Source organism: Typha latifolia, chromosome 10, assembly GCF_019914945.1.
Source record: "Typha latifolia isolate L0001 chromosome 10, TyphaL0001v2, whole genome shotgun sequence".
Lineage (NCBI taxonomy): Eukaryota > Viridiplantae > Streptophyta > Magnoliopsida > Poales > Typhaceae > Typha > Typha latifolia.
The window spans coordinates 3669587-3689005 of NC_133095.1; the positions used below are offsets into that span (position 1 = coordinate 3669587).

General features: G+C 41.4%; 3 protein-coding genes and 1 pseudogene across 4 annotated transcripts; 2 read left to right on the forward strand and 2 right to left on the reverse strand.

Annotated features, from left to right (window-relative positions):
- The first annotated feature begins 1063 nt into the window (after positions 1–1063).
- Positions 1064–2388, forward strand: LOC140795864 (mitochondrial import receptor subunit TOM6 homolog). The gene is made up of 2 exons (XM_073148624.1): positions 1064–1305; positions 2153–2388. The coding sequence occupies exon 1, from the start codon at positions 1136–1138 to the stop codon at positions 1298–1300; it is 165 nt and encodes a 54-aa protein (XP_073004725.1). The 5' UTR covers positions 1064–1135; the 3' UTR covers positions 1301–1305; positions 2153–2388.
- Positions 2389–9843: 7455 nt separating this feature from the next.
- Positions 9844–10966, forward strand: LOC140797025 (protein VACUOLELESS GAMETOPHYTES-like; annotated as a pseudogene).
- An 86-nt stretch (positions 10967–11052) lies between these two features.
- LOC140797026 (protein DETOXIFICATION 33-like) lies at positions 11053–15347 on the reverse strand. Of its 2 annotated transcripts, none has more exons than XM_073150294.1 (8): positions 14496–15347; positions 12479–13020; positions 12317–12403; positions 12172–12228; positions 11849–12087; positions 11638–11756; positions 11465–11551; positions 11053–11316 (listed from the first exon to the last, which is right to left on the reverse strand). In XM_073150294.1, exons 1-8 carry the CDS (start codon positions 14691–14693, stop codon positions 11245–11247), a joined length of 1401 nt encoding a protein of 466 aa, XP_073006395.1. In that variant the 5' UTR covers positions 14694–15347; the 3' UTR covers positions 11053–11244. The 2 variants fall into 2 exon arrangements, with proteins under 2 accessions (XP_073006395.1, XP_073006396.1); XM_073150295.1 differs by having other exon boundaries at positions 12479–13016; positions 14496–14624.
- Positions 15348–15522: 175 nt separating this feature from the next.
- Positions 15523–19049, reverse strand: LOC140797027 (uncharacterized). Its single transcript, XM_073150296.1, has 3 exons — positions 18996–19049; positions 16435–16791; positions 15523–16341 (listed from the first exon to the last, which is right to left on the reverse strand). The coding sequence occupies exons 2-3, from the start codon at positions 16789–16791 to the stop codon at positions 15790–15792; spliced, it is 909 nt and encodes a 302-aa protein (XP_073006397.1). The 5' UTR covers positions 18996–19049; the 3' UTR covers positions 15523–15789.
- Between the last annotated feature and the right edge of the window lie 370 nt (positions 19050–19419).

Consider the following 19419-nt stretch of genomic DNA (forward strand, 5'->3'; position numbering starts at 1 on the left):
TCGTATTTAAAAAAAAATTCTGCATACGGATTGTCGAATTAAACTTAATTTAAAAATTGGCTTGAATTTAATTTTTAAAATTGATTTCAAATTAATCTGGATGAGATCTCGGCTCGATTACAACGGGTAAAACGAGTGGGCGTTTCCGAAAGGGGACAAGGATGAACTGGGGAGGAATGATTTGACCCGTGGGGCCCACGTTCCATGGTTAGAATCTTCTCAGTGTTGGGCCCCACGACTCCGCGGGATTTGATCGAGTCACAAAATGGAGGTACATTTGCGTTAGTTTTTCACAGACCCGGTCCACCGGACTGACACGTTGCTGTTGCCGAGTGGGTCCGACAGTGAATATTGGTCCTCGTTTGCGTACATGAGACGCTCAAAGAAAATTAAATTTAGACATAATTTTTAACTAGACCCCTGAACTATTGCTAATTTTTACATCGATCCCTCCCCCCCCCCCCCCTATTAACTCCTTTACCCATGTAAATCTTCAAAATTGTCTCTCTAATTATCTGTTGTTTGTTTTTATTTTTTATTTTTATTAAAAAAATATCAGAGGATGAGTTTTAAAACTAGAGATGATTTTTACCTTATTTAGAAAAAAAAACAACGTATACGGCAAGAAGATAGACTTCGAGGTTATGAAAAGAGTTTTTTTTTTTAAATAATAAATGAAAAGAGATCTTTTATCAAAAGAAATTTAAAAAAAAAAAAACATAAAAGAGTTAGCTCTTTTCATTAAAATAAGAAGTAGAGAAAATAAGGGCTAAGTAAAAGCCGGTTAGGTTGCATTTTCTGACTGATTTGCCCTAACTTTATATTTTAAAAGTTTTTTATAACTCTATTTTTTATTTAATAAAGTATAAACAAAAATTTTAAAATATGTTATCTATTTATACCCAAAATAATAGAATAATTTTTTTATCAGCCAAAACCTCGATCCCATTGCTGAGGTCCAGCCCATGAATACTAACGGGCCGGGCTAACTGAGCCCAAGTTCGGTAACGCGTCCAGATATATATATATATATTAGTCTCTTCCGATCAAACCAAAAGCCATCGACTCGATCGAAAGCTAGGGTTTTAGGAAGCCACGAAGAAGAGAAGAGAGAGTGGGGGAGAAGAAAGGAAGGATGTTCTTGGGAGCTATACCGCGGAGGCCGGACAAGGCGACGGCGTACAAGCAGTTGAAGACCCACTTGGCAATCATGGGAGCGTGGATCGCCGTCATCCGCGTCACCCCCTACGTCCTCCATTTCCTCACCCAGGAGAATGAAGAGCTCAAGCTCGAACTCTAATTCCGGTAAAAAGATCGTTCCTTTATTCGAATTTTACCTATTATTTTGGATTTTTCCATGATTTGGGTAAGCTTATGGAAGAAGGCGACAAGGCTATTGGATTTTCCCATGTTATATTGTATTATTTCTTAGACCATTGTGGAACGTAAGGCATTAGGACAATAAGAAAGTTAATTTTTTCCAGTAAGACTGCTACTAGTGTATTATTAGCTGAAATAGGGTTTAGTAATATGTCCTAAAAGTATCAATAATTTGTTCTTGAAGCACCAACGATGGTATGGAATATGGATCCATTGTGGTATCTGTAAAGAAAAATACCTGTCCACAGGAAGAGGATATAATAGTTTCTCTTCAGTATTATGCCATTCCCTTGATCTTTTTGTCATGTTCTTTTCTCCTGTTCCTCTTAAGCAATGGAATCACCCGGAGATAAAGATACAATGCAAGTAATTATATCATACTCAAGTTGTTAGTTGAATACTTGAATGCGGATATAATTGATTCCATTTGAAATGAGGATTTTGAATATTGTACATTAGATTCTTTGCCACAAGTGGAAATGAAGTCCTTGATAAGATGCAAGGGGGCCAATTTCCTTATCCTTGAAGGCCCTTCATCTTGCCCAACTACCTATTATTATGCAGACTCATCGAGCAGCCCTTTTAAGCTTTATTGACAATTTGGCCCGAACTGTTTGGCAGATCCCCGCCATCAAGAAGTGTATTGATGGCTTTGTTATAAATGTGCTCAATCTTCGATTGTTTATTTGAGCCACTTGTGATATATGTGCAGAATATTCATACTTTTATGTTCTGTAATATGCCCATTCTTATGTAGTTCTTTTCCCTTCAGATTGCTGTTGCTCATCCATCGTCGGATTTCTTCGACATGGAAAGCTTGATGTAGAAGACATTAGTGCCTTGATATTTAAGTGCATTGTATCTGCAAGACACTTGTGGGGTTTTATTATGTTTAACTTGTTAGCAGTTCATGGTTATTGAGTTGAAATTTTTGCTTTTCTAGAAACATGATACATTTTAATAATATATGTTATCAATGACATCAAGCAGTCTCACAGTTTTATCTCAGTTTGTAGTGGTTTAATTGAAGATTGCCCTTTTCATTTCATTTGACTTTCTTGGTTTGTGGTTGTTAGACCTCATTAGATGATTTACCAGGGGAATTTTATAATTTAATTGTATTTGTTTTCTTTATTTGCAATAGTAGACTCCAGCATGTATCGCAGAAGTAAATTGAATGCACTTCAATATAACAAAATGTGCATCGACTGCAGAAAACATATGGGCAATTAAATTGCAAAATGGATCAAATATTATGGCCCGAGGAGTGCCGATATTGGAACTCTTTAACCATAGGAGCACAACTCCATTAGCAAACAAACCTCTACATCTTGCTCAACTTAGGTAGCTCAAGTTGCTTTCTTTCCTTGCATCAATTAATATTTTTTTATTCAGAAGATAAAGGAGCTGTTTGGCTAATTCGTCTGTCTTAGGGAAGGAATCAGTATAAAGTGGAATATAACATCTTTTATTACTTATTGGTTCTCCATAAGTGCTATCCTTGTAATATTCTTATGCTCTTTTGTTTTATTTTTTTCAATCAATGCCACAACTTACAACAATAATATAACCCAACCCTTTCTAACAACCAGACCATGAGACACCCAGAATAAATTCTCCCCCTCCTGGATAGTTGAGAACCAAGAATAAGTCTGATGTGTAACGCATAGCCATTGTGGTATCCACCATCCGCTGGGGTTATTCCCCTCAAAGCTAACACTTATTCTTCTCTTTATACAAGAACAAAAACATCATTCCCAATTGTTCCCCTCTAAAGATCAGGCATCTATCAATCTTAAACTTTAAAACCAACAGGCAAAATTATGATAGGTTGTAACTTTATAACTTTAGCCGAAAAGAAGATAAACTAAAAAAACGTAGCATAACAATGATCAATACTTTTATCATATGATAGTAGGAATAATTATATTTAGAACTTTTTATTTCATATACCTTCTCTAATATATTTTTTTATTACACATTAATTTTCTGAACTATTAAAAACGTCTCACCCACCAAACTATCTTTCTAAGAAGGTCAGACTGTTTTGGTAAATTAAAATTTCTCTCCCTTTTTATCTTTAAAATATAAGAGTAAATATGTTATATAATTGCTCACATAACTTGCACACGATAAATTATAGATGGAAAAGATAACCAAAACCTAATAGGATGAGTAATTGAGACAATTTTAATAGTACAAGGAGTCTTTGTATCACAAAAATAAAAGTTAGAAAATGTTTGTGAAAAGAGGTAACAATTCAGGAGGTCTAAGTGTATTTAACCTCCTGAGTATGATATCTAAAGGTAGCGATTTTTGATCCGATTCGATAACCAACATAAATCCGAAAGCCTTAAATAGGTGTAAATTAGATATAATCATATTTGGGTCATAAATTGACTAACTCGATTATTAAATGATGGATCATATTCATGTTTATTACATCAACCCGCTTAACTAATTTAAATTCAATTCATTTATGACCTGAAAACTTGATTATGATTTGAATAACTTGTTAATAATAACCCGGGAATATGCCAATCTAGTATCAATCTCCTCAACATTTCCTACACTAAAAAATTCCAGCGACCAACTTTAGTTAGATAAATGAATTACTTAGGAATTAGGAATATTAATCGTATGAAGGTAACCAAGATCCTAACTGCTCTCAAATATGAACGCTTATTCTATCCAACATTAACTTATCCTCTCAGCATCCAGAATTATTTTTTTTTTTGTTGAAATAATATAGTATTCATTCAGCAGGCCGGATCCGGGTTAGCAGGCTAACCCGGATTATCCGAGCTCAAGATGGTACAAAGATCCGAGGGAGGAGGCCGGCCTGGGTCCAGCCCACCCGGGGCCCCTGCCACCTTCCCCCGCCTCGCCGCCCAGTCGGCCACCCTATTAGCCTCTCTAAAAACAGCTACAGCATTCCACTCCCTACACTCACTAAGTAGGCCATGGCATTCTTCCATGATATTTCTGATGCACCACGGAGGAGCTTTCTCTCTCCGCAGGACTCCAACGAGCTCCCGTGAGTCGACTTCCAATGCTAACCGACTCACCTTGCCCACCGACCGGAGGCCGAATCTGACCGCCCACGCTTCCGCATATAAAGCATTCACATTCGGACACTGCTCCCAAGCCAGCTGCAGAACCTTGCCAGTCTCATCCTTGAGGACCATGCCAACACCCCCTTGATAACTGTCGGCCTCGAACGACCCATCTGTATTAAGCTTTAGCCAGCCGGCCTCCGGCGCTTGCCATTTGGCCTTCATCCTACTCATGACCGCCTTCGCTACCTTCTCCTCCCTAGCATATTCTTTGGCCATTAACATCGCCCTTCCGGCGATTATCCTAGGTCTTTCTCTCCCACCTCCGAAGGTGGCCGCATTCCTTTGTTTCCATATGAACCACAACAATGAAGCGATGAAAGCCTTCACTTTCCCATCTTCCGCTTGGCTTACACTCCAGGTCGTAGTCAGCCAGTTCTCCTCTACCGTTGCCACCAGCCCCCCCGTACAGGCCTGCAGTTCATCCCAGCACTCGAGGCTATATCTGCATGAGAAGAACAAATGGTCTATGGTTTCCTCATGCACCTCACACAGAGCACACTGTCCCCCATGTCTCAGGCCTAAACGACCGAGCCAGGCTTTGGTGGGCAGTCTCCTCCATGCAAGTTTCCACACGAAGGAGCGAACTCTCGGCGCCACCTGCAGTTTCCATAGTTGCTTCCATCCTGTCCAGATATCCCCCCCTACAGGTCGTAGGAAGGTATAGATGGACTTCACCGTTGGCGTGCCTTGCGGGTGCGGCCACCAAATCCAGCGGTCTGGAGATGACGGACCCCCGGCTTGATACGACAAAATGTCGAATGCCAGTTCAGCTCCCACCACATCGACTATCTGTTGCACAGGCCGTCTTTGGCGATCCAGCAAGTCCCGTATTGTGACCTGCTCATCCAAAAGGCCTCCATTCATAATTCTCGGCTGTCTACACCATAGGATTGGAGATAGCCAAGGCTCTGCCACCGCGCTGGTCGTGCTACCACTGCCTATCAGTTTCCTGAGACCAAGCTTCATGCTGCTAGCAACCCCGCAGACAGCTCTCCAAAGCCACGATACCTTCCTCCCTTCCATGCGGGACCAAGGATCGAGAAGGCCATACTTAGCAATAAGGAGGCTTACCCATGCTACGCTCTCCTTATTCAGAACCTATAATGCCAGCTTCCCTATGTGTGCGGTTCGCGCTTTCTTGAGATCTCTGATTGCCAGCCCGCCGACAGCTTTCGGACTGCAAATCGTCTCCCAGCAGATCAGGTGCAACCCTGGGCCAGAGGCCTTATCCCAGAGGAAAGATCTGGCAATTTTGTTGATCTGCTCTAGCACCGCGTCCGGGATCCAAGTGCTTCCAAGCCAGTAGGCCGGGATTGCTAGGAGCGTGGAGCTGATGAGAGTGCACCGTCCCGCCGTAGACAGCACGCCTCTTTTCCAGTTCGCCAGTTTCCCTCTAACCTGCTCTACCAAAGCTTGGTGCTCCTTGATCTTCACCCGACAGCCCGATATGATGACTCCAAGGTAGACGAAGGGAAGGCCCGCAATTGGCAGGCCAAGCCTGTCGCTGATCTCATCCTGCTGCACCCTGGGTAACCAGTTCGGAAGGTAGAGCGCAGATTTCTGGAGGTTCACTTTCTGGTTTGACAGGGCCTCGTACCGGCGAAGGCATTCCATGAAGCAGGTCGCATTGGTCCGCAACGCCTACGCGGTGATCAGGAGATCGTCGGCATACAGTAAGTGGGATCGTCGGCATACAGTAAGGAGATCGTCGGCATACAGTAAGTGGGAGATCGTCGGCATACGATCGCCAGACGTGTCTCTTCAGTTTCTACCACCATTGCCACTGCTCCTTCTTGGCTTACGTCATGACACAAGGCCTGTTTTAGGTTAACCACCACTTTAGCATGCCGGTCCGGAGACTCGGCCATCTTCTCCACCTCCGGCCTCACCTGGATTGAAGCCAGCCCATTCTGCATGATGTGTTTGGGAAACTCGGCCTCTAGCAAGCCTCCGTTGCTTCTCTGTTGAATCGTCCTCACGTATGGTGATCGTTGGGACCGTAGACCGCCAGTTCCCAGCTTGATAGCCATTTCGTTGATGACGGTTGTCCCGATGCTTTGTTTATACTTATTATCATTTTCCAGCCTGCACATCCCGGTATCGACAACTGTCCCGGCTGACGCTTGGCTGGGCGCAGTAGGCTGCTGCCCAGGATTTGGCTTCGGATCCTCCGTACCGCTTTGTTGTGGCGCTGTCACATGCTGGACCTTAGCGCTTGGCCCTGTCCTGGCCGCCAATGGTTTGGTGCTGATGTGGACGCTTTCCTCCATGATATCTTTCCCTTTGCCTGTTGCATGTATATCTTCTTTAACCCGCCTGCCCGAAACCTTCTCATTCAGTCGCTGACTTTGCGTGGGAACCTTCGATCTCTGGCCCACCTGCGAGGTCCTCGGCATCTGTTCCTTTCTCTCACTTGTTTTGGGAAAGTCTCCTCCTCTAGCTGGTCGTGCTGGTTGCGTCATTATCGGGTTGGATTTCCTACCGTTGCCATTCGGTCCACGTAAGGGCTCCGTACCACCTGGTTGCATGCAGGCACCAGCTCCATCGTGCCTCCCCAAGTCACCTCTTCTGCCTCTCATGATGTCGCCAGTAGATGCGTTACCTCTTCTAGCTTTACGTTGAACCGTGAACCACGGCCCGTAGATCGAGTCTGGCTCCATCGGCACATGCTCAGAGCCCGTGCATTGATCTCCACGTACCGGTGCCTTCGCCGGCCCCGCCTGCTGGTCACCCTGCTCCGGCGGCGCTTCCTGGACTCCACCGGTGCACCCTTCACCTTTACTGGCTTCAGTTTCCGTCGAGCATCCCTCCGCCATATGCCCTATCATCCCACATCGGTAACAGAACTTCGGTAGACTTTCATAGATCACCGTCTGCTCAAGTTGATCCTCCTTCGGGCCTAGCCAGACGACCGTCTTCAGCGGCTTCCGGAGATCCACCTCAATACACACTCTACTAAACCGACTACGGGTGTGGTCGAGCGTTGTTTCGTCCACACGTAACGGTTTCCCGAAGAAGGCAGCAACCTGAACTAAGGCCTCTAATTCCCAGTATTCCTTTGGGAGGTTGTGTAGTTGGATCCACACCGGAGCGGTTGCAAAGGCTTCCATGGATGGCCTGAAGTTATTTCTCCATGGGATCAGGTTCAACACCTTGCCCATGATTGTCCACGGTCCGTTAAGGAGGGCATAGTTTAGGTCTTCCTGCCTTTCGAACCTGAAAGCATAGAAGCCTTCTTGCATATCAGACACCGAGAATCCCTCAATCCCATTCCAGAGCTTCGCTAGTATGCCTTTCAACCTCATGAGGGGTATGCCCCTCCCCAGGAATCTCCCGAAAAGAGTAAGCTTCCATCTAGCTCTACAGCGCTCCAGAATTCTCCGCTCGATCACCACCGAGTCCTCGAGTTGAGACCGGATCTTTGCCAGGACCTCCGACGGTATGTTGTTCACCTTGTTCCTAGTCGGGACCTGCCTGCTAGCTGCAACCGACGCCCAGGAACGCTCTTGCACGTTGGGTTTGGCCTGAGCAGGGTTATCTGTCCGCGCACGACCGGATTTGGACGAGGAGGCCCTGCGCTTCAGTACATCTTCTCCCTCATCCCCCATCTCTTTTTTCCCAATCCCCAGAGTTGGCTCTAGAGAGCATCCAGAATTATTCGAAGCTTAATACTTTTGGAGGCACTCCAGCTCTTGTGTACCAAATCCTCTCCTATCCTAACCATCTCTGCTGAGTGGATCCTCTGCAGCCCTCGTTGCAGGAGCTTACTGCATATCTTTTCTTTCCCACAAAATTACTCTTATTTAATTTTTGTGACACCTCGATAAAGAAAACACGTTATATAACCATCATTAATAAAAAAAATTACTTCCATCTAAAATAAATATAAATTAATTCTCTGAGCATCTAAAATTAACCGTGTAATAACTTTAAACAAATAACTCAAGAAAGGGCACTCAGAAGGTTTTATATAATTAAATAAAATAGTGCAGTATGAAAAATAAAAGAGAGAATTTATGTGAAAATAAATAATAAATTTTGGGTTTGTTATTTTTTTATATACTAGTGAAATTTGCAAATAACACCCTCTTTGGAATGGAATAACGATAAATATATAAATAGCAACTACACCAAACTATTTAAACTAAAATATTCTTTTTTAAGTCTTAGGAATTTCGAATAATTTTTTGATAGGTGACGTTGATCATTCGAGCCCGAATGCTAGATATAGATTAGATAAAAGGCCAACCCTCCTTAGATACAGAGACACTTTAGGCCCCACTGAGCTTTTAGCTATCTATTTTAGGCTTCAAGTCATATGCGTCGCCGAACAATTGTTTCGAACCAAATGCCGTTGAGACTTGCTCCAAACCGTTACGTTGTCAAGCTGTTCTTCTAAGCTAACCACACTGTCGAGCTATCAACCGAATCTAGCCAAATCACCAAACCACTAACTACCAAATAATTTTTCCATAATATTATTTGTGGTTTAGAGTTGAACTCATGACCACTTTAATTATGAGCAAGATACCTACCAACAAACACTACTAGAATTGGTCGGTGACGTGGAACAAATTCTTACGCAATACTATGATGCATGAATAACACGTACTATTTTTCTTGTCACCGAATCCTATACATGAGGAACTGTAGAGAAAAATGGTTACTTGGCAACCCATGATTCGCTGCCGATCAATTTAGCAGCCAATCACTATCTACTCCCGAGCACTAATAAAAGTATTGAATAGTTACCTTTGACACCCTACAATTTCACAATTTTATATTTGGCGCCCCTGTTTTGGACTTCTATTGGCACAAAGGGATAACAGAAATGTGCCTCAACAAAGGGCATATAGATATATAATATTCTTTGATTAATTAACATGTCTTAGTTTCTAATTATTTGACCCTTTGTAGTTCTACCATAACTGTAATAATCTAAAAGCCGTGAGTTGCCTTATTAATCGTAATTTACATTAATCACTTCGAAAAAAATTGTTTCTAAGTTTCTAAGTATTTGGAGATTGCAAACATCTAAAAATGAGAAAAGATAAATAAAAAAAATGTCATAAACTTGACAGTAAGAAGTACAATAAATTTAAAACTACAGTGATGCTAACAATATGAAAATGAAAAATATTTAAAATATGGATACTAGAAACTATAATTTTCAAAAAAGATAAGGTGTGGAATGTCAATATGTCATGTAATTTTCTATATAAGAGAGCATAGAATATATTCCCAACATCCTTCTCTCTCAAGCCAACCTACCAACGCAACTTATCACTTCTTCTTCTTCTTCTTCTTCTTCTTCTTCTTCTCTCAAACTCTATGTATAAATAGAGCTCAAACTATTCGATGTAGCAGAGTTTAAACACACAATTCTTAAATCTATCTTAAAACCAAACGCATGATATGAAGTACACGACGGAGATCACCCACTTTAGCCATCCCAACCACAAGCTCCACCCGGAGTTCTCCGACCACCCCTTCAAGTGTGACGGCTGCAAGGAGGCCGGAATCGGGTCCCGCTTCTCGTGCCGCACCTGCGACTACGACCTCCACCACCACTGCGCCACCGCATCCGCCTCCTCCTCTACTCTCCGCCACCCCTTCTATCCACGATGCCTCTTCGTCTTCCTGCCCCGGCCCCCCGGCGACTCACCCCGCTACTGCAACGCCTGCGGACGCGACGCCGTGGGCTTCGTCTACCACTGCCGCACCTGCGGCTTCGACCTGCACCCCTGCTGCGCCGCCCTCCCCCACGTGCTCGACGTCGCCGGCGGCGCGAGGCTCTTCCTGTACAAGAAGACCGGCTCCACGTGCCACCGGTGCGGGAGGAGGGGCCGGAGCTGGAGCTACCGGAGCGCGTGCAAGAGCTACAACCTGCACGTGGCGTGCGTCACGGAGATGTTGGTCGACAGCTGGCAGGAGATCTACTACGGCAAGAGGGGGGTGGCGGCGGTGCCGGCCGCCGGGGGGAGTTATGGGGGTAGTTACCAGGATCGCGCGGCCGGGGGCAGTTATGGGGGAGCTATGTTAAAATACCGAGCATAAGAGGTGTGGGGAAGAATCACCACAGGGGGAAGGGGAAGGTGAAGAGGTGCTGCGAGGTGGCGGCCATGGCGGTGCAGGTGATCATCTCGGCCGTGCTCGGGGATCCGACGGCTATCATCGCCGGGATCATCGGCTCGTTCATCTCGAGGTGATCATGATGTTGTAACATATATAAAATTGCCGGGATAAAAATATTAAGATAATTTTTTTATTTCACACCCTATACTATAATATCTTTGCTTATTTCAGTCTATTTCCTGTTTTTTGCCACTATTTTTTCAGTTTAAACCCTGTATTCGCTCTAGTAAAAGTTGTAGGATTTTAGGACAGCAGCTAAAATATAGGGAGTAAACCTATATAAACATATGCTGTTGGGTGTGAAATAAAAATAACCATATCAATTTTGGATTTGTTGCATATATATATATATATATATATAAAGTTGATATTTATATATACCTTAAAACAAGGGATCTTTTAGGAGTATACACGAGAGAAATAAAATCCATCAAATTTTCTTTCTTTCTAGTTAGAAAACAAAGAGTGCATTCAATTCTATTAAAATAGACTAGTAATTATAGGAAGTAGAGTGTATCCATGAATAACTATATAAGATTTATGAACAACTATAGATATTACATCCATGAGATGCTACCTATTATTATTTAATTTTTTTCAGCTCTCTGCCTTACTTTGGAGTAGTAGATTGAAGAGCCACCACCCCTCCCCATACCTTGATTCTCTCTTCTGCTAGCATAGACTGCATTTATCATCAAACAATTATATATTATCAACTAAAAATGAGCCAAATTTGCATCTGATATATTGATATTGTACAGTGATCAAGGTGACATAATTTTCAGCAATGGATTGCAAAATTAGCACTCAAATGATCTATTATACATTACCTCTTTCTGCCACCTTGTTCTGAAGGTGATTACAAGCAGAACTGCTGTTTGCAATACTGTACCAATTAACATCCCAACCCAAATTCCCTGCATTGCAGCAAAGAGTTCAGTGGATGCCTTTCAGTGTCACATCTCATTTAATGCCATTATCAAAGTCTCCAATTGTCACTTACAAGTGCATTAAGCTTGAGCTTGAAGCCAAAAATTGCACCCATGGGCAAACCAATCAAATAGTAACACCCTATGTTTATGAAAGCCACCAGTGACTGCCAACCTGCTCCTATTGCCACTCCTACAAGAATTAATAAGAGAATTTGGTGGAGTAATTGATCAGAGAATTTTAAGGGAATCTGAGCTATTTGCTGAGTAGCAGAAAGACTATACCAGAGAGCACTGGCTGAATGCTGTTTAGGAATATGGTTGCACCTAGGAGATACCCAAATTTCGAAGTTTCCTTCACCAGTTCAGGTACATCTGTGAAGAACTTTGGTAGTTGTTTCCTCTCAGCAAAAACTATTACCATAAAGATTAGTCCGATAACGCCTGATGTAGTAACAGCGATGATTACTGAAAACTTTGCTGCTTTAGGATGATTTGCGCCAAGTTCGTTGGATACTCGTACGCTTAATTAAGAAGAACAAACACTACTGCATTTAGCTCTTCGAGAAGTCTTCCATCTTTCTTGCATTATATAAGTGAATGCTCACCTGACAGCAGCATTGAAGCCTAGAGTAACCATCAATGTCCAGAGATGGTAATTCATACTGTAAGACAAAGTGAACCATTGATCAGGTATAAGGAGGAAATTTTTGGAAAAATGAATTCAAACTGGAAAGGTAAAGAATTGGTAACCAGATTGAAATAGCTCCAATTTGGATTTCGGGATTTTTCAAGCAGCCCACAAGAATGATCACTGCAGTATAATACCAGAGCTCCAAGCTGTCATCAAAATGATCCAGTTAAAGTCAGCAGATTTTGGATACTTCAGATAATAAAAGTGATGATAGAACCAACCAGAGCATTAAGGCTGATGCAAGTGAAAGCTTTACAAAAGCAGACAGTTTCTTAAACGCCAACAGAGAAAACCCCCTCCATGATTCTGGGAAGAAACCAGAAACTAGATAGACAAATTGACCCAAATTAATAAGCCACCATGAGACATTTCCAACCATTGCAGCGCCGAGCATGCCATATCCGAGTTTTGTTATGAAAATCCAATTCAGCAATACATGGATGCCAAGAACTACTCCGGCGATCGCCGTCATAACCCAGACCTTGCTCTGTGATTGGTAAAACTTTTGTATAGGAAAGTTAAAGGCATAAGCAAACAATTGAGGAATCACCCATCTAGTATATCTGCCTGCAACTTCTGAAATTTCTTTAGACTGATGGAGAAGCTGTAGAAGAGGCGATGTGAACATATAAACTGGTGTCAAAATGAGAGCTGTGGCAAGACAAATTATCCATGATCTTTGCACATAGATTCCTAGCATTTCGAATTGTCCAGCACCAACAGCTTGACCACAAAGTGTCTCCAAAGCACTTCCCATACCTAACTACAAAGAAGGTGAGAACATAAAATTAAAAAAAGAAGAAAAAACTCAATTCCAACCCCCACAAATTCTTGTTCACAGTGGTCTTGATATTAGTATGACAAGATATTTTCCTACTTGTCTCTTTTGTTTACTTGATCCTACTTCCTAACATACAACATAGACAATTGAATCCACTCTTGTTAATCTGGACAATTGCTTCATTGAATTAATAACTCCATGAATATATAGAGCTTATATATTAATTCTCATCAAAATTTGGTTAACACTGCTATTGTGGTTAAATTACCAGGACATCATAATCAAAACCTTCAATGACAAAGGCAATGGTAACAAAGCCACTGGAGAACTGTAGGACTGCTGTAAGTAGTGCAGGTTTTGCTATCTGCCATATCTTCTTGGAGTCCTCCCAGCTTTTGGAGGCCAACTTTTCCATGACCAGATACCTCAGCAAGAGAAGCTTCCTCTATGTTTACTCACTCTGCACATCACTACTCTTTCATCTCATTTGGCTTCATTCCATATATTTAGCCTTGTTTGTCTCTCTGACGTACAGAACAGTCTATGGCTGGAAGCAGGTGAGAGCCTCACCGGCGGCCCTTTAGATGAGGAAAGAGATCAAAGGGCAGGTGGTTGAGATTTTGTTTTCAGCTATAGAACCCACAACAATGCTTAGGTTTCCATGATCAATGTGAGATTCTTGTATAATTACTTAATTCGGTATAGTAACATTAGGGTGCGAGGATGGTAATATAGTAGAGTTCTAATTAGATTTTCTTCTGAAAGAAGACTGATGTTGCTGTCTCTATGTCTTTTACAAATTCTGTCTAGAAAACTTTATTTTGTCTGCTGTTATATGGAATGCTTGGACGTGTGATCTGATGTTAGTAGATGGTATTATACTACTACTTGTTAGATGTTAGATTGGTTTTTGTTTTGGTGGTGGATTGATGATAGATGTTAGATTGGTTTTTGTTAGAAGTTGATGGCAGTGTCCATTGTTTTTGGTCCATTTGCTATAACAGGTTTTCTTATTTTTGATCTTGTGGTATATCTTGGTGGAAGATCACCACTAATTAAGTTTTAATGAAACAGAGGCTGTGGCCTGATTTGTTAAGAAAAAGTATTGCCCTATTATTTCTTCTACGTATTAGGGCATGTTTACCTTTCAAAAATATTTTCTTTGCGTGAATACCCCTAAAAAAATTGATATATGATATACACACCTTAAAATACTTGTTCTTATACGGATACCCTTCAAAATTATTATATGTAAAATTTTACATAATTAACTATAAAAAAAATACATTCTTATCTTTATATATTCACGAAATGAAGGATCTAAATGCCCTTTCGTGCAAAAAGTCAAAAACTAGTATAGATTTTTGAAGGGCAAAAACGCAAATAAGGAACTTTGGAGGCGCACAAATGTAAAAAGGCCGTAATAAAAAGAACCCACTGAGCGTAGTAAAAATTACCAGAATGGCATAGCCGAAGCCCTCGACGACGCCATGAGCGATGGAGACCGCGGCGAGCTCGACCTTCCCGAGATGCCCGACGAAGGCCATGGTGACGAATCCAAGCGTGAATTGGAGCACCGCAGTTAGTATCACAGGCCCAGCGATCTTCCACATCTTCTTGAACTCATCCCAACTCTTCGCTGTCGCCCTCTCCATCTCTCAACTTCCTCTTCTCTTCTTTCTCTATCTCGACTCTAATGCACCACAGTGGACTCTCTCTGTAAAACTTATATAAACGGATTCGGTACAAGGTCACAAGCCACCTTTGCATGCACTGGAGCCTGGCTGTCCCTTTTAGAGCTTGCCACGTGGATCGATGTAAGTAGGTGAGCTTCATTAACCGAGATGCGTAGACGGGAGGAAGTCTGAGGAGGAAATCATCGCTTTCCCGGGAGTAGCTCCGGATCGTGTATAGATCCTCGATGCAGGAATTTGGTGCAGCATTACTTGGCATCTCCTGGTTAGCTGCGGAAACCAGTGCATGGGTTAACTGCCAGTTAGAGGCTGCCAAGTATTAAATTGCAGGAGATTGTGATGACCAAAGTTGGTCGGCATAGCCGTCAAAGGCATTTGACTTTGACTTTGGAAGTCATATAACGTATAAGATCAGAAGCTTACCTGAAAAAGTACATGCATATTCCCACCAAGTTGAGTAAAATGAGCAAATAATGACAAAATAAAACACTCGGAAACTTGTCTGATATAAAGACCGCTTAACGTGAATGACTCCAAATTAATACTTAACTAGGAAAGAATTATAGTTCTATCATTCTGAAAAGGAGGGGAAAAAAGACAGAAGAATTTAAAAAAAAAAAATATTCTACCAACAAAGCTGAAAGATAACCTATTAATGTAACATGCTAGCAGTTACACCACCTCCATCACCATTCTTTCCTAGCAATAATGCCAATAATAATATATACAAATTTTACGCCACAAGGCTGCAGCCAATTTGTCCGTATGCAAACACTTTACTAACAATGACTTGAATGAAGATCACTGCATGTAGAAATAAGAATAAGAAATATCATTTTGGGTGCAAATCAGCAACACCAAGCTACACTATCTGAAGTATGACAAGGCTAGCAATTACAAAGCACACCAGCCAGAATTGAAAATGCGGTCAGACAAATCGATTACCGTTAGTCCGGAGACAGCTATGAGGTTAAACATACATCAGTCGAGTGAAGATCTAACTTCTAAGACTAGCTAGCACCAATAGTTTCAGGATGAGATGAGGACATAGGAAGGTCTATTCTCCACCGTTAACAAATCGTTGGACCCAGGCCCTACGCATCGACAAATTCTTAGCGGCAAATGCACGCCCAAGAGTGTCATGAGCGTATAGATAGTCAAAGACTCTCTCAAGTGTCCTCTCATGATGCTCTCCAACCTCCATTACTGTAGCATATAGTTCCCTGTGGAATGGAATTGGAACGGTGGCCCTGATAGCATCTGCAAGATTGCGTATTTCTTTGCAAATCATCTCAATGTGGTCCGTGCTCTCATCCCTAACTCTCTTACCCGTCAATCTAGGCATTTCATGCCCTGGAGTCTGAGATTGCATATTTGCAGTACTTGATAGGTCCCTCTCAACCTCCTCAGGTGGATTGGGATCCATGGTTTGAAAACTAGTATCATAAGCATCCGAATTCACAGGTTTGACGTTAGGGTCATCACCACCTAAGTCCTTGTAGACAGAGTTGGCAAAAGTCCCCATTGCTTGTTCGTCGCCACATATCAGAGAGAGTAGATCCAAATTCTTAACAGGGTTGTTGAGAATATCCTTAGCATCTGGGTGGGCCTACACACAGAACTCTGTATATTTTATAAAAACAATACAAAATTAAAATTTTAAATATAGGAGAAAACATTTGATTTAGACAGAGAATTTCACCTTGGTATAAGTCTCATAAATCTCCTTATCAAGGACAATTCTTTGGCTGACATTGTCCCATCTGGCCCCTGGGAGAGCCAAAACCTTCTGGATCTGCTGGTACTTCTTGTTTAACCACTTTAAGTGGTGCTCAACATTCTCTCGATCAAAGCTGCTTCCACATTCACTGTTGACCCGTGCTGCAGCTTCAATGAAAGTGGCTTTCTTTAACTTTTTTTCTCCCTCTGGTTTATTTTTCACCACATTTGCAAGGAAGTCTAGCAAGACATCGTCGTGTTCAGGCTTCCATCTCTTGTTGGGAGTGCCCTTCCTGCTCATGCTAATAGGCTCACCCTTAAATGATTGGGGAAGTTTCATCTAATAGAACAGACAGTGAAACAATTACTAATAAAGTTGCAAAATTTGTTATTTAGACATAAAAGTCCAACTACTAGATTTGCATTAGCAGTTCAGTGTGTCCTTATATATTCACTCCACATTTCTCTAGCAAATTTGATATGTAACTCAGATTACACAAGGTTTCCCTGGCATTACTTTCTTTGAAACCTTGTTAAATATTTGCTTGTGCTGACAATAATAGGTGATTCGGCCCACCCTAAAATGATGTTGTTCAACATAGAGAACCAAATTTGATCTGAATCGGAAAGAAAATATTGGGTGTCATATAAGAATCTGAAAGCAAATTTATTGGTTGAACTTTCATATACAACAAGTGCATCATTAAGCATCATGAAATTACTAGTTGAACCTTTGCATCCAACAAAGGTATATAGGAGAACAACATCATCCTAAAGATGAAGAGAATTCGGCAACAGCAAAAGCCAACAATGTAAAGGTACATGCCATCACTACCAAAATGGGGAAAGACTGTATAATATGACTACAATTATTTCAAATATTCAACGTGTTCGAGCTCACTTATGTCTGTTACTCCTAGCTATTCAGTGCTGTTTCACCCAAGGACACAAAGAACAGATCAAAACCAACATCCAGAACCAATTGATCTTGAAATATATTAAACAACCACCAAGAATGATAATATAAACAAAAAATTGTTACCATCAAACAATAACAATACGAGATTTACAGCCAAACTTATCAGAATAATCAGAAGAAAGAAATAAATAAAAAAGCTCCCAAAGCTCTTAATTTTGGTCATTAGGATTCAGAGTAAAAAGAAAAAACATTTCAGACTAGAGATTTGATGTGCTCCAGATGGAACTAGATCTAGCATCTACTAGCCATGATAAATAGATAGAACACCTAGAGAAAAAATAGGATGAAACAAGAAATAGAACTTCCCTCAAATCAAAAACAGCTGAAAACCTTTCCTTCCATATAGTAAGAAAGAAATCAAAATCAAATCCTTAATATCACAAGACTCAAAAGCTAAAATTTTCTTCGAAAGACACTAACATCACCAAAATTCTTTAGAAAACAAACATAATAACGAAAAAGAAACTGTGTCCGGAAAAGACCAACTAGTTTTTCTGAATAAATTAGTAGTCAAATCCACACCAATAATAGAATCTCTTATTTATTTGGGGTTCATTTAGACCCCAAAATCCTAATATCAGTGCATTCCAAATTTCTGATCTCTCTACTCATCTCTCAAAGCTCCAATTCCTTGTTAGATACCATAGTGCAATGGTTTAATAAGATCCAGAAAGACTGCCAATACTCCAAAGTTTCTTTGACATCATATTTTCATCAGAAATCCAAATTAGCCCAGACAAAGGAAATAGCCAAAACAAAGACCAGAGATCCAACAGCAACAGGGAACTGGTGAGGTCCAGCGCGAGGCACAATTGCGAGAGGATGGTGGACAAGCCCAGCACAGAGAGAAAGGTTTACAACAGGCAAGTGGTAGCTCGGTTGTAGAACCTAGGAGGGAATCGAAGGAGGAGGAGATAGAAAAGGGAGGAAGTATACCTTTGCAAGGATAACGTGTTAACCGACCTTAACACAATTGGTGTCCTGGACACCTCCATGTCTGCCCTTTCTACAACCAAAAAATTCCAAACGAACAAATTTCTCCTCGTAGACAATTGCATAAGCATATATCCGGGAGAGTAGGCACAAACATGGATTCATTTGTAAACACAGGGTCTTGCGCCAACCTCAAAGCCGATGCTCCATTCAAAATTCCAGCGCCATTGCTGTTAATGCTTCCATAGCAAGATGAGTTTTAGGATCTCCTCCCCATTGACTCCCCAAAACTACTGATCATCTATTTCCCTCGAAAACAATATGATCATACAAGCTATACGAAAAAGCAAACAAAAATTCTCCTTTTAAACTGTACAAGGTTATACCACTGCACAGAAATCTAAACGATATCACACAAATAAGAAAGGGAGTAAATTAATCATGTCCGGAACATAGAGGATGAACAAAAATTCAAAAACGACTAGTACGATACGAATTGAATCCTAGACCTAAAACGTATTAAGATTATATTGTGAGAACGGATCATACATTAGCGAGGAGAAACCCTAGAATTGGAGGAGAAAAATGGAAACAAACGCAAATAAGTGGGAATTGAGAGCGGAGCGATGTACCTGAAACCCGCGAGGAAACCTTCGTAGGACTGACTGACTACTCGCTCGACCGGTGTCAATGTCAAACAAAGGGAGCGAACCGTGTTATTAAATGAGATGGATATTTTCTATTTCGCACCCTTCGTTTATGTGTTTATTGCGGTTTACACCCTCCGAGTCTCAATATATTTAAACTAGAGCCCTGTATTATATTGCCTTAAACACTCGAAATTTCCTTCCCTGTAGCCAGGCGGATTTCGAAATAATAATGAGAAATAGAGGGTGTTATCTGTTTATTTTCTAAAATTAATTTAGAAAGAGGGTTACACAAAAATACCTATTTCTTATTTAAAGTATTAATGATAATTTTTTGATGAACAAAAGAGCTAAGGTTTCGTGTAGCTAAGAGGGCCAAAGCGTCACGTAAAATAAATGAGGGTTCTAA

Bases quoted from the DNA above. Each gene is read 5' to 3' on its own strand.
- LOC140795864 (XM_073148624.1), top strand. From the start codon at position 1,136: ATGTTCTTGGGAGCTATACCGCGGAGGCCGGACAAGGCGACGGCGTAC.
- LOC140797027 (XM_073150296.1), bottom strand. From the start codon at position 16,791: ATGAAACTTCCCCAATCATTTAAGGGTGAGCCTATTAGCATGAGCAGG. The intron at 16,342-16,434 runs GTGAAATTCTCT...TTCTGTGTGTAG, and splicing joins TTTATGAGACTTATACCAAG to GCCCACCCAGATGCTAAGGA.
- LOC140797026 (XM_073150294.1), bottom strand. From the start codon at position 14,693: ATGGAGAGGGCGACAGCGAAGAGTTGGGATGAGTTCAAGAAGATGTGG. The intron at 12,404-12,478 runs GTTGGTTCTATC...TTTTGATGACAG, and splicing joins GCATCAGCCTTAATGCTCTG to CTTGGAGCTCTGGTATTATA. The intron at 11,552-11,637 runs GTAAGTGACAAT...GCTGCAATGCAG, and splicing joins AGCTCAAGCTTAATGCACTT to GGAATTTGGGTTGGGATGTT.